This window comes from Periplaneta americana, chromosome 2 (genome assembly GCF_040183065.1).
Source record: "Periplaneta americana isolate PAMFEO1 chromosome 2, P.americana_PAMFEO1_priV1, whole genome shotgun sequence".
Taxonomy (NCBI): domain Eukaryota; kingdom Metazoa; phylum Arthropoda; class Insecta; order Blattodea; family Blattidae; genus Periplaneta; species Periplaneta americana.
In genome coordinates, this window is record NC_091118.1 from 17962964 (window position 1) to 17978692 (window position 15729).

General features: G+C 36.3%; 1 protein-coding gene across 5 annotated transcripts in view; it reads right to left on the bottom strand.

Annotated features, from left to right (window-relative positions):
• Nucleotides 1-15729, bottom strand: part of LOC138714626 (uncharacterized) — a 79597-nt gene that overhangs the window by 8124 nt on the left and 55744 nt on the right. For 3 of the 5 annotated variants that reach the window (XM_069846661.1, XM_069846679.1, XM_069846688.1), the window contains one exon: nucleotides 14178-14407. In XM_069846661.1, the coding sequence (XP_069702762.1) occupies nucleotides 14347-14407 (61 nt within the window). In that variant the 3' untranslated portion in view covers nucleotides 14178-14346. Of the gene's footprint in view, nucleotides 1-14177; nucleotides 14408-15729 lie in introns of those variants that run through there. The other 2 variants (XR_011336054.1, XM_069846669.1) reach the window with 1 other exon arrangement.

The following is a 15729-nucleotide window of genomic DNA, read 5'->3' on the forward strand; positions in this document are numbered from 1 at the left end:
GCCTGGCTCGGGACTTGAAAGAGTGAAGGTGGTTGTGAAGTATGGTGGAATGGTGGTGGTGAGGGTAAACGGGAGAACCCCGAGAAAAACCCGTCGCGCCCACTTTGCCCACCACAAATTCCTTCGTGACTTAGACGGGAATCGAACCCGGATTGCCGCAGGGGAGGGCAGAGAGGCTAACCACTCAACCAGCTTTCACCACTGATCTAGGATTTGCAGCATTCTGACATCTTCCACTCTTCCACTGCTGTTTTCTGGAAGACGGTCACATTTTCTATTGTACTAGAATTAGACAAAATGTCAAAGTAATAATGCTAGATGCCAGATTATGGTAGATTAGCATGATTATGTCGAAGTTGGCAACTCTTCTCATTTCCCCCATTTCTTGCCTCCACATCTTGTGCAATAATCGTATTGGCTCGTTAAACTTCGAATCTTCTCGCCATCTCGTTCAGGGTCACATGATGACGCTAGTGACGCTACTTCTTGCAGTTGCGCAACGACATGTAATACTTGTTTTGATTCTGCACGGTCTAGATCGCATTTGAGGAGATTTCACGAACATTCTATTAGCTGTACTACTGGTGCTGTTCCGGATAATAAGACACTCGATTTTATTTATCTTGTATATTTATCTGTGCGACCGAATAAGTGAGAGTTAACAGCGTCTTTGTGTTGTGTTGCTGCATACTTCTGCCTACGTGTGACTTGGCCACGTTGTATACGCGGTCTTGCCCTTCTGAAGGATCTTTTACGGTATGTAGGTAATTTAGATTTAGTGTTTTCATACAATTTGTATTCAGTTTTATTAATTAACAAATCAGCAGTGGCGTAGCATGAAATTTTGAGCAAGGGAAGCTAACTCAAATTGTCTTCCACGTACATATGAAATAACGTATTGGAAAAATATAGTCTTAAAGTATTTTTTTTATAAATAGTAGCCAATGTCAAGTCAGCAGTCTCAAGATTGGTTGGAACCTCTTAAGTAACACCAATAAGACATCACCTCAAATGGTACGTAGTAAATTACGATTTCATGGTTTACACATATCTCTAACAAATAGACACATATACGTATAATTTAACACTAGCTCACTCTTTGTCATATTTAGAGAAATCACAATATTAACGGTCAATAAATACAGTTAGTAACTACGTAAGTATGCGTCTGTCTTGGTTGTGTCCTTCACTGACAGCAAGGGAGTCGGTCGTTTGTTTTTTAAATCACACTTTTGTTCATAAGTCAGTCTTGATAATGGAATTGTCCTAAAAATTCAAGTAAATTAGTGTCACCAACAGTTATTTCACTCATTATTTATTATATCAGCCACAATGCACACTAATGCTTCAACTAAACACAACTCACGAAAGGGATAACTCGGAAACTAAATTATTTTCCATGTTAAAGCTAGCTTCTTGCGAGCCTTGCAACCAGGGTAGTTTGTTAGAAAGAGATGGAAAATCTGCGGGGTGGATTACACAGAAAAATGAGGCGATTGGAAGCTGATGTGTGCAGGCTTCATGTTTACTGCTGCATCACAAATCATCCTGAGCTGCCGCATCACAATATTTAACGCGTAAATAAAAATATTGTATTAAAATTAATAAATAATTTTGTTCATAAACTGCAGGTTCGTTATGAAATTATTATTAACTGGGGAAGCTGAGCTTTTTAGCTTACATTGACGCTACGCCACTGCAAATCAGTGCCGAAATGTATACTGTATTTCAATCAATCAATCTTCTTAATGTATCCAGCTGTTTGCTGACAACATAAAGTCCACTATAGTTCACTGTAGTCTATTCAGTTGTTGTTTTTCACGAGAAATGAGGGGTATTTTGATCGGTGTTCATTATAGATGCTTGTTGCTAGTAGCCAGAGTTGGGGTGTAGTCAATATATACTGCAGGGCTGTGTCTTCTGCAACTGGTACTGATGATTTTAATTTACTTTTGTGGTTTATGGATGGACAGTATAGAAGAATGTGTTCCAGATCTTCATCATGATTATTACACCACAGACAAGTAGGATTATCAGAATGGTGAAATCGTTGTAACAGTAGGTACAATTGTGTGTATTTTAAATTGTTGGCACTTTGTGTAACAGCAGCATCAGTACCTACTGCCATCGTGTGTCATCACAAGGCTGTGTTTGTGAAGTGAATTGTAGGGGCGTGTGCATTTGTAGTTGTTAATATTTTTGCGGTCACTGCCCCACACAGTCAGATTGTCATGAACCTGCTCTTCTCCCCTCCCACCTTTCTCTCTTCATTAGTTTCATGGACCTGGCTACAAGAATTTCTCAACCGAGGCGGAAGTAAAAGGTAAACCGAAAATTTATGCATCATTCACGACACCCTATGTACCGCTCTAAAACGGCACGAAATCTCAACTACTTCCTACCACAGTATCAGATTCCAGTAGCTCTAGAGAGACAATCGTCATGTTGAGAGACTTGGACTAAGGACTTGATCTTTTGCTTTTAGACAAAAAGCAAGCGACAATCTCGTATTCTGCGTTAAGTGCCCAAAAAACTCTCACTACATTGGTCAAATGATGTACTCTCAATATTCAAAATATTCATCCTTTACCACCTTCATCCTACACAAAGGCTCTCCAGTTACATAGTCATCCAATATAGCTAAATGGAACAACTTAAGAATGCCTAAATGTTATTGCACTCAACACAATATAAAGATCATTTAAATCAGTGGTCATCAGCACTTCGTCCTATGTGTATGTTGTTGACATTATTTCTATAGTCAAGTGCTGGTGTAACCCTGCTCATAAATGTCAACTTTCTTCCCATCTTTTACATCACCAATGTTAACTAAACACTCTTTGTCTGGAAGCACTGGACTATCTCTAAGCAAGTCTTAATTTTTTCCTGTTTCCGATCAGCATTCAATGCTTTAGACATCACTTCGTGCAGGATAACCAACACAATTGAAGAGGTGGATTCCAAAATGTCCTAAGTTCTTTATTTTTAGATTTTAACTTGCTTTATTCACGTTTTAATTTATAATTTCAAGCTTATATATAACTGTGTGTCCAGCAATCGTGGGTGATTTTGAGAGGGAACTAAAAAAGATGTGCGAAAAACTAGATGAAACTTGTATAAAAATTCAGTGAGTTATGTGTTAGTTAAAGAAACAAGGAAGTGTAAACTAAGACGCGTGAAGTGTAACAAGTGAACTAGAGGAGAGATCTGACTTAGTCTGAGGAATTAGATGCGGTCAAAAATGGGAGTATTAAATCAATTAGTGCAACTGTGAATAATATAGAGGAACAAGTAATGAAGTATATATTATTATAATGTACCGAAGTACATATGATATTTCCATGCAGATATTCTGCGTCATCATACGATGAAAGAGTAATGGAATGGAGAAAAATTCTTTCCACTAGAGGGAACCCAAGAGTTGGAACTTAAAACTGAGACGATTCTTCCGACGCCGGGGTGGAATCCGGTGTGGCTTAGTGGATAAAGCGTCAGCACGTAGAGCTGAAAACCCGGGTTCAAATCCCGGCGCCAAAAAGAATTTTTCTCCGTTCCATTACTCTTTCATCGTATGATGGCGCAGAATATCTGCATGGAAATATCATATGTACTTCAGTACATTATAATAATGTATATGATATGCGTAAATCACTTCGTGATTTAAGACGGCACTTATTCCGTCGGATCCCGGCCAACTAGTCACTCATTACGAGTGCACCTCAGCACATAAGTGGACTTCGGTCCTAGGTTCATAGATATCTATGACGTAGTGCAGAGGGCGGCCACTAGAGGGAACCCAAGATTTGGAACTTAAAACTGAGACGATTCTTCCGACGCCGGGGTGGAATCCGGTGTGACTTAGTGGATAAAGCGTCAGCACGTAGAGCTGAAAACCCGGGTTCAAATCCCGGCGCCGGAAAGAATTTTTCTCCGTTCCATTACTCTTTCATCAAGTAATGAAGTGTTAATAGAAGATGAATAGAATAAATTAGAGAGAAGAAAAGCAACAAGGTAGTGTGACTAGTAAGAGTAGGAGATAATATGTAAATAGTAGGTAGGATTTGAAGTAATTGAGAGGGAAAATTATGTAAAGTGAGGAGGTAGAAAGTGAGTCCAAGTAGTGAGAGTGAACCGTAAAAGTTATCCAATAAAGTAAAAAAGTGATAAATGAATCGAACAAGAAATAGCAAGGAGGTATCACAATCATTAGAACATTGCAATAATAATGGAGACAAATAATATAATAAGATAAAGTAGATGAGATAGTAGAAATATTAGTGAATACTAGTCAGAGATAAACAGGTTTTAACGATTAACATAAAAGTAGGGATAACAGTAATGAAAGATGACAATGATAGTAGTAGAGATGGAGGAGTAGATGTAGACGAGAATGTTTGTATATAAGAGTAAGGTGGTCAGTATTGTATAGCACTCGGGAATTATACTGTGGGAAGATAAAGAAAGTTAAGAGTTGTAAATATGGTACATCAGAAAGGATGGAGGAAGAAACAGACAGAAGCAGAGTTAAACTTTAGATAATTGGAAGATTTGGGGAGACATAGATAACAAGTGAAATATGAAGGATATATGATGGAATGTAAGCAAGGTAGTGGTGGACCGTATGCAGAAATGTGAGGGAAAACCACTACCTGAAAGCCGTTTGATGACAATAAATATGAATATGAATATAACTGTGTAAGTTTATTTAACAGATTCTCCTAAGTCTTGACTTAAATGAGTTTGAAAAAAATATGCAGAAACTAAGAGCGTCAAATTTATTTTATTAATTTTGTCATTTTTCTCATAACTTGTCATTTGGACTTAGGTCAGTTTAGAATCTACCTCTTCAATTACAAACTGAAACATCTCTGTCCTGGTAATAATGAACAGTTTGACTCGTAGACATTTTGTTTTTGCAGCATTAACTTCCCATGATTTTACGAGAAGATTCGAAGAGAACGGCAGTTACGTAGACTTTCAGCTCCCCACTACTACCATTAATGCACAACACAATGTCAATACGGTGGTTGCTGTCGTGGTGCAATACAACGAACTTTTCTGTTGATTTTCGAGTTCGTCATTTTTTCTGGTTATTATATGCTTATTTCATCATCATCATCATCATCATCATCATCATCGACGCTACAGCCCAATTTGAGCCTCGGCCTCCCTTAGAACTCTCTTCCATGCATCTCTGTCCCTGGCAACCAACCACCATCCTTTAATTCCCACTTTCTTTAGATCCTCTTAACACTCCATCCATCCATCGCAGTCTTGGTCGTCCTACACTCCTTTTTCCTTTAAATTTATTCCCCATAACTTTCTTGGGTATCTCATGATCTGCCATCCTTTGCACATGTCCTGCCCATCTTAATCTTGCTATTTTAATAACTGTAACCACATCAGGGGACTTATATAGTTGGTAAAGTTCAAAGTTGTATCTTATTCGCCATTCTCCATTATCACATATTGGGCCATATATCTTCCTTAGAATTTTAGTTTCAAAGGATCTCAATCTTGACATACGAGTCTTTGAGAGGGTCCACGTTTCACTGCCATATGTTAATACAGGTTTTACCAAAACATTATAAATATTGCATTTTGTTTCCCTTGTAAGAAGTCTTGACTTAAAGTGCCTCAATAATCCAAAATATGCTTTATTGGCATTTTGAATTCTTCTATCAATTTCTTCACTAATATCATTAGTGTCATTGATTAAGGAGCCCAGATATACAAAACTAGAAACCCTCTGAAATTTATATTGATTAATTTTTAACATATGCTTATTTAAGTTGTGTTAACTCTTGCTAGTGGTTTTATATTTTATTTTATCCGTCTTAGTATTTATTTTATTATTGTAAATATTTTTGTTTTATCACTATTATTATTATTATTATTATTATTATTATTATTATTATTATTATTGTCACTATTATTTCTATTTAACATAGGTTAAAGGTGTTTGAGAATAAGGTGCTTAGGAAAATATTTGGGGCTAAGCGGGATGAAGTTACAGGAGAATGGAGAAAGTTACACAACACAGAACTGCACGCATTGTATTCTTCACCTGACATAATTAGGAACATTAAATCCAGACGTTTGAGATGGGCAGGGCATGTAGCACGTATGGGCGAATCCAGAAATGCATATAGAGTGTTAGTTGGGAGACCGGAGGGAAAAAGACCTTTAGGGAGGCCGAGACGTAGATGGGAGGATAATATTAAAATGGATTTGAGGGAGGTGGGGTATGATGATAGAGAATGGATTAATCTTGCACAGAATAGGGACCGCTGGCGGGCTTATGTGAGGGCGGCAATGAACCTTCGGGTTCCTTAAAAGCCATTTGTATGTATGTATGTACTGGACTGTACCCGAGCACGAGCATATGCTCATTTCGGGTATCTATTCATATGTATTCATTACTTACTTATTTACTGGCTTTTAAGGAACCCGGAGGTTCATTGTTGCCCTCACATAAGCCCGCCATTGGTCCCTATCCTGAGCAAGATTAATCCAGTCTCTACCATCATATCCCACCTCCCTCAAATCCATTTTAATATTATCTTCCCATCTACGTCTCGGCCTCCCCAAAAGTCTTTTTCCCTCCGGCCTCCCAACTAACACTCTATATACACTCAAATCAAGAAATGGATTCAAAACATCTCAAAATCTGTGCGTCAGTGGCTAACCATGACAATATCTATGAAAAATATTGGAGTGCAAGAGGTCAAATGACTTTATTGTCAAATACCTAGCATTAGAATACAACAACATTTCTGGATTCGCCCATATGTGCTACATGTCCTGCCCATCTCAAACGTCTGCATTTTATGTTCCTAATTATGTCAGGTGAAGAATACAATGGGTGCAGTTCTGTGTTGTGTAACTTACTCCATTCTCCTGTAACTTCATCCTTCTTAGCCCCAAATATTTTCCAAAGAACCTTATTCTCAAACACTCTTAATCTCTGTTTGAGAATAAGGTTCTTAGGAAAATATTTGTCTTGTATATTTGTATATGTATTCATTTCAAATGTAAATTGTAAATAAATTTGAATTTGAACACAAGGGAGAGAAGATAAACTGGAAATTTTCTGCAGTAGAATAAAACTTAATGAACGCCCCCTCATAGTAAATGTCACTTGGGTTGTAAGGGGTAGTGAAGCGTCTTACATAGCCTCTCCTACCCAACTCTCAGCCTCACCTTCACGTGGTACAACCTGTTTAAACAAACGAGGCAATGGGGCCCGAGTCACAGCGGGATAACTGTTACATCAGAAATGGAGGAAATGCCATTTCACAGCCTGAACCCAAGAGGTGGCAACACCACCACCACTACCACCAGACTTTTTGACGTGGTCCTAAAGATCAACCATGATGATTGCAACAGTCTCCTACAAAACGTGTATTACAAGTACACAGGAATAACTGGATACAGGTGAAACATGTTATAATTTTATAGGATACAGATCTCTGCGAGTTAAATGTTGGAAAACCAGCTGGTAAAAAGATGATTCAATACACCTCATGACATTCAACACCCATATGTTTATCTAATACAGCGGTCATCAGCACAGTGCACCCACGGATAAGGCATTGCACTGGCATGCATTCGTGGCTGCTGGTGGGTACGCTTCCTCCCCCTCCCTTCTGCACTACTGTGCATATTGCAATATACTTCTTGCTCGTTGCCCATTTCAGTGAGTGCTGACAACCACTGATCTAATAGGATATAGACATGCGTTAGAATATCACAGGTTAAATTTCAGACCACCATAAATATCACCTACTGTAAATTATCTGTGTTGTTTTCCACTTGCCTGCGCAGAAAAAAAGCTAGAAATATACCTATTGTGCGAGGTAAAAAGGGCATAAGTCATAAATTGCAAGTTCTGAGTAGAGGAAAAGCAAAATTTGAAATGAGGAACAATATCATTATGAAGAACTGAAAATCTGATGCTGTACATCATTATTGAATAGGATAGACATGTTGATGGCATAGTTTAAAAGGAAAACAACTCAAAATTTAAAGTTTTGAAAAACCTGAATTTTAAAGCTTTAAGTTGCTGTGAAAAATCAAAGGATGGTTGAAATTACTCCAAATTCTGTTAGTGATGTTTTATATATACTGTAAGTTTAAAATTAGTTTGTGTTAATTGGACTTTTCACAGCAATATAAAGCTTTAAAATTAAGGTTTTTCAAAACTTTAAATTTTGAGTTGTTATACCGCCAGCATTCCATTGTAAGATGTTTAGTTGATTCTGTACCATTAAAGTAGTCCCCGCCTGGAGATCCGATTGGGGGACTATTTTACCTCCGGATAATTTTACCTTAATGGTACTCATTTCATATTGGAGTGAAAATGGCAAGTTGTAGCCGATTTAAGTGAACACCATATTTTTACGTTTTGGTGGCTACTTCATTCACACACAACCCCCAGAATGTCTGGAGGACCACACCTCCTGTTGGTCGATGGGTCCATTGGACCTAGCTGGGAGATCTGCATAGAATTGGAATGTATCAGTTCCCTAACTGCCCATTATGCAACTCAAACCAAGAAATGGATTCGGGACACCTCAAAATCTGTGCTTCAGTGGCTGGCCATGATAATATCTTTGAAAAATATTGGAGTGCAAGAGGTCAAATGACTTTATTGTCAAACGCCTGGCATTAGAAAACAACAACAAATTTTGAGTTGTTTCCTTTTCGAACTGGGTCGCCGATATACCCTTTTTACCATCCGAAAAATTACTTTTTTTGTATTCACATGACAATCATAACTGAAAACCAATTTGTGACTTATGCCGTTTTTACCGCGCACATATAGATATGTACACTGTAAATTATTAAGTGCACAATGGTCTAAAGAGAATGATGCAAATGTAAATACTGAACTCAACTGATGTACACACGTAAGGTCAAGGCAAGCATTAGAAATATTAAACATGAAACCGGTATTATTGAAAAGTGTCGTATTAGCAAAAAAAACCTTCCAGAACAAGGCTCGACTGTTTGTAGAAACATATCCTGCAGATAACAATAAAAATGGAGCAAAAACGACATCCAGTGGTTGCCACCTCATCAAGAACGGAAATCGTAAGTAACAAAAATGTGGATGTGAAATCAGCCTAATATTCTTATATTCTTTTCAGTACGAGGAGAGGAGAATGTTTACAATTGTGAATTTTCCTAAGTTTTACAGTTTTCAGTATATTTCTTTTTCTTAAAATAAGATGATTTTTGCCAATTACAAGTTGTTATATGAACAAATTCGACTAAACAATGCAACAGTTTGCGTATTTGCGCTAAATTGTGATCAGAAACAACACCATAAACCGTATTTGCGCTAAATTGTGATCAGAAACAACACCATAAACCGTATTTGCGCTAAATTGTGATAAGAAACAACACCATAAACCGTATTTGCGCTAAATTGTGATCAGAAACAACACCATAAACCGTATTTGCGCTAAATTGTGATCAGAAACAACACCATAAACCGTATTTGCGCTAAATTGTGATAAGAAACACCATAAACCGTATTTGCGCTAAATTGTGATCAGAAACAACACCATAAACCGTATTTGCGCTAAATTGTGATAAGAAACACCATAAACCGTATTTGCGCTAAATTGTGATAAGAAACACCATAAACCGTATTTGCGCTAAATTGTGATCAGAAACAACACCATAAACCGTATTTGCGCTAAATTGTGATCAAAAACAACACCATAAACCGTATTTGCGCTAAATTGTGATAAGAAACAACACCATAAACCGTATTTGCGCTAAATTGTGATCAGAAACAACACCATAAACCGTATTTGCGCTAAATTGTGATCAGAAACAACACCATAAACCGTATTTGCGCTAAATTGTGATTCAGAAACAATCATTTTGTCATATGTGGCACTCATTATGAATTTCCAGCCCAAAAAACAGAAAGCATATGTTATGATGATTAATTATGCTTCAAAAAATTTCATAGGACTAGGCTACTCTACTAAACATGGATAATAAGAACAGTGATTTTTTTTACCTATAAAGGCGAAAATTTGTTTACATTATGATACAATTCCACATTTGGTGTCAACTATGATCGGTATAATATATTATCTCGAATTTGAACAGTTTCTGCGCAATGTTAATGTTTACTGGAATGGAATTGACAACATTTGTGCAAAAATCATTTAAAGACCAAGAAGAATGATCAATTCAGAGGTGACCTTGCAAGAAATTCTCCCATGGCAGCTGACAACTCTCCTCTTCACTCTCCAACATTAATAAGTATAGCTTAGATTAATTATTTGGTTTAATTCAGAGATTATAAGAATTATTATTACCGGTATTGTTTTATTATTATTACAGTGAAACCTCTCTTTACGGACACCCCCAAGATACGGACACTCCTCATATATGGACAGATTTTTATGTTCCAACTGAAATAATATAGAAATAATGATAAATTTAACTCTCGTTTATGGACACTCTCAGACACAGACACGGACAGCTGTTTCATAGTCCTAAATCTTGCGTTACCTCTTGACTGCGGACAGAACTTGGATTTCAAGACCTAACGTGTTAAGAAACTGGAAAATTTAGTACAGAAATTTCTTAACATGAAAAAAGACAGTAAGGGTCTTGTAGGCTACCACTAGCCCAGCCGGCTATCCCTTGTTAGCTGAAAGCAGGTGGATAAACAAAGTCATTAAATTTAACCTGTCTGATGGGTCCAAGGTTTCCGCGATCGTGAAAATGTATTCGACACATGATGGGGTTTGTAGGATTATTCTCTTCACTTCAATCAGTTCTGTTTCGAGAGACATGGCACCTTAACGTAAAGGTTAAGTTGAAAACTGTAAATCACAATACTGCATAACTGCAGACTTAAAATAAAATTGCATGGTACAGTACTGTATTTTCTTTTTTCAGTCTTATCTACTGTAGTTCAAAGTTGCAAAGAATGTACCGTAGTATACTATATTTAAAATTAAACTACAGTAATACATTTCATTTAAAGCGTGAGGGAATACATAATGCATATTATAAATTTACTGTTAGATTGGGGAGCCTCCCTCTCAATAAAGGACACCTCCTAGATGCTGACAGATTGTTACGTTTCTTTGATGTCCATAAATGAGAGGTTTCACTGTATTATTATTATTATTATTATTATTATTATTATTATTACTGGTATGGTTTTTATTATTATTATTATTAGTTATTAAGATGGTTTCAATAGCACTGATGATGCTGGTAGTAGTATTTCCTACTGTTAGTGGTAGTAGTAGCAATAATAAAATATCATATAAAATGCTGTTCAGACTGCAAGCGAGTGTAGTTTTCCGTATGAACAAAGTTATATAAATATGTACACTGGTGGCCATAATTCTGGAAACTTTTTGGTTTTGTACCTGATTATTATAACATCTGCATTGCTTCACAGATTTAAACAATTGAAAATATTATTCGTGACTGATTCGTTAATTATGGGGTTATGATAATATTAATTCTGAATATTTTAACAATAAATAATCATTACTATGTGGGAAATTATGTTCCTGTTGTTTAAGTTCCAAATATTAGTTTCATATTTCATTATAATTTCCCATTATTTACTGTAATAAAAACTGGTCCATTGTTGATTTTAAGATTATTGTTGATCAGTAGAAGCACTGTTAGCATACATTATGGACATTATTAATGTATTTCTATCATTAGTCTGACTTAAGATTTCGTTAGGCTAACACCTGATTGCTTTACAACAAACTTTATTGATCATTTTATCACAATGGCTCCACGAAAAGACTGGACACCTTCTAGGGCAGTCACAATTCGAGAAGAAGGCTACACAATCAAGGAAATTACAGGAAAACTTGGTAATGGTGCTACAGTGTATGGCGTTCCAGAAGGTATGGCAGAGGTACAAATGCACAAAATCTTGTAAAACGACACCTAGGACTGGCAGAAAACCTAAAGTAAGTCCAAGAGATGTGAGGCAGATTTGTGGATTAGCATTGAAAGATCGAAGGAAATCTTCTAAAGAGAGATAGGAAGTTCTACACAGCAGTGCTCAACAATGCTTCTAATGATTAACAATAATCTTAAACTCAACAATGAACCAGATTTTATTACAGTAAGTAATGGGAAATTATAATTAAATCTGAAATTAATATTTAGAACTTAAACGACAAGAACATAATTTCCCACATAATAATGATTATTTATTATTAAAATATTCAGGATTTAATATAATACCTTTACACTAACCCCATAATTAACGATTCAGTCACGAATTACATTTTCAATTGTATAAATCTATGAATTAATACAAATGTTATAATAATTCAGTACAAAAACAAAAAATTTCCAGAATTATGGCCACCAATGTATTTTGAAATGAGGAGTACCAAATCCTCTTGAGTGTTACACCTTACTAAATTTTCATCTCAAGAACTAAGACGTTGGTTAAAGAACTGAAAATTTGATTTTTGTCACACTCAAACTGAAGATGTGATCCCAGCCTCGTGCTAAGTGTGGGTACATAATTTCTGCCTTGAACCCTTCAACCTCCCTCGGTCTTATTAAAACCATATTTACTTCCCACCCATTTAATTTTCTCACCAACTCATGAGAAAACAATCTGAAATCGTGACTGGACCTAAAGAAGAGGGATAAAAAGCTGTAGGGCAGCAGAGAGTAAACTAGCAAATTATTATGGACCTCTTTAACAAAAGAGACTATAACTGAAAAATGAAGTTTATAAAATAATCTGGGTAGTTTTAATAGTGAACCAAGTCTCTGTAAAGGCATTATGATCTTTAAGATTCAGGTTTACATGGCCCTCAATCAACAGTCACACTATCAAGAAAGTGGCAGCGTCTGTAATTCAGTTTGTGAATAATAAATTGTTTCTTTGTTACAGTGCAGTGAAATGTGGCATTATTTCTTGCATATATGGCAATTAAAAACGTAAAAGTGTCGATAAAACTAAGTCAAGTACTTGTACGTGTTTCAAAACAATGCTAGCATTGTTTGGTAAATGTCACTCTCCTCAATCAGTCGTGATCATGTGCACTGTATGTCATTTTATGTAATGTGCTCTACTTAGCACCAAACTATTGGCTGACTAAAGACATGAATGTAATTTTCCTCATCCCTGATTCAACTATACATAAGTTAAGGTAACCTCTGTATATAATAGTTATATATGGTACTTGTGAGGTAAGTGCAATAAAGATCACGCTCACAAGTACCATACGTAATTTTATCCATGACCATAACGAAAAATTATGTTTTATAAAAGAAAATATGTTCAAAATAAGTCCTCATGTAATCACATACCATGGCATGGATTTTAGAATCAATACGTGTACTAGGTAGGTTATGATGTAGGAGGCCATGATTAGTAAAGAATGGTATGTAAGGCATTGGATAAATAACAAATTATAATTAATTATATAATTTTAATATATATTTTTTCACTTTAAACGTGTATTTTCGTTTTTTTTTTAAGTTTCAGGGATTATTTAGAAGTGTGATTAAAATAATTTCACATTTTACTTCTGTAAACTTAAGAGGAATATTAAAACTTAATCAATCATCGTGTCTGTTTAGCTCAGTAGGCTAACGCGTGTTGTTTTAAAATCCTATAAACCCAACTTCGTAGGTTCAAGTCTCCTCGCATCCCAAAAGGTAAATTATTACAAAATTTTAAAAAGATGCATATTAGATATGGATGTAATGTACAAATTACGACGTAGCAGATAGAGAAAAGAAAAGGAGATTGAGTGTATGTATATTTAAGAAATGGTAATAAAGAAGTAGAGGTAGTGACATCTAGTAACTAATATATTAACGTCTTGAGTAATAGTTGAATGGAAAAGTATACATGTGTGCCCGGGTACTAGGAAAATACTAATGAACTGTGAGATAAAGTTCAAACTGTAAGGTAAAGTCTTTATCTCACTAGTGAAATAAAGTAATGTTGAATAAAAGCCTACTTTACAAACGCAAAAGTATTTAGTAAAGGCATGTTTTTCGTTATGGTCATGGATAAACACTTTTAATTATGTTATCACGGAATTGAACATGCAAAAAAAAATGTTTTTAAATTTTATACCAAAATTGTGTATGCAAAGAAAGAACATAAAACAAGGATCTCGTTAAATTATACATTTTGAAACCATGTAACCTGTCGGGTATTCTAAAAAAAAATGTTTTATCTGTGTGGTAATATGTAGGCAGTAATGGGCATTTGTGCTTGTGTAAATGTTATTAACAGGCCAGTAATACAAATTGCCACCGACCTTGTTTTCTGTTCAGCATGCATCCTTGCTGTGAATACTAGTTTAGAGGTTTCACATTCGCCCTCCTATCTATGCAGTCTGATGGACTGCCATTATATCTGTAACAGTAATGAAAACACACAATAAATGTTTCTGCACAATTATGTTTATTTTGTAAGAGTTTCAATTTATTTTAATTGTAACCTTAATACATCCCCCTCCTCCTGATCATTGACTTTAAACAGGTGGTTGCAAAACGGTATTTGTCGAATACAGGGGGCAGAGTCATTAATCGTTCCCATAGAAGGCTTTAAGGAACCAACCTGGACAAATACCCAACGTCCCATCCCTACCTTCCCGTGGTGCAGCTGTTAGTAAGCATAATTTTACGAGCTGAACTAAAGGGAGGGGCTACTCATCAATTAGCACTGGTCAGCTTGATGAGTTAATGACTGAATTTGGTATAATTTTCCTCTATTCAAAACCTAATTCCCTCTTTACCCTTTCCTATCCAGTCCTCTGACTGAACTCTTACTTTCTTCGACCCCGACGGCATTAGAGCATTCGAGGCCTAGGGGTTCATTTCCCTTTCCTTCCTCCTCTTTCTACTTTTCTGTTCCTAGTGCTGACCTGCTATGGCACTAAAATCGTCCTCCAGTGGCTTAAGGAGGGAAAGCTGGTGATCAACAAGATCTCCCAACTAGGTCCAATGGACGCGTCGACCAACAACAGGTGTGGTCCTCCGGACATTCTGGGGGTTGTGTGTGAATGGTGTTCACTTAAATCGGCTACAACTTTCCATTTAACAAATCTGTGCGTCAGTGGCTAACCATGATAATATCTTTGAAAAATATTGGAGTGCAAGAGGTCAAATGCCTGGCATTAGAAAACAACAACTTTATACAGGTTTTCAGTCTTTCATATTGTTAAACATGTCAATGGATACTCTGTTATCATACACTGTTAATCTAGACAGCAATTTGGAAGGTGGTAGTCTGCTAGTGTTTGCGTCGAGAGAGGCATAGAGGAGGCAAGGCAGCGTTCAACATTGCCACACCGTACTTTATGAGCACGTGTAATACAAATAGCGCAGTAGAGAATTTAAATTATCAAAAGACAATAATGACCTTTGCCGTTGATTACTGTAAGCATCACACCAAACAAACCCTCTTTCCTTCACTAACAATATTCTTTGCACGTTTCTCAATGCACACTATATGCTTCTGCAGTCGTTTCTTGCACGTTGGCAATGTTGCAGTCAGCATCAAGATGGCCAGCAGTGTTCTGCTCGTCAACGTTTTTAAAATAATTATACACCTTAAACACTATTTTCCGCGCCTGTCTGTGCAGTACTTGTCTTTTTACAGTCTCCTCCATTTATCTTACACGTACACAGTAAATGTTAGTTTTACTTATTCAATGTATTGAAACGCTGACACGT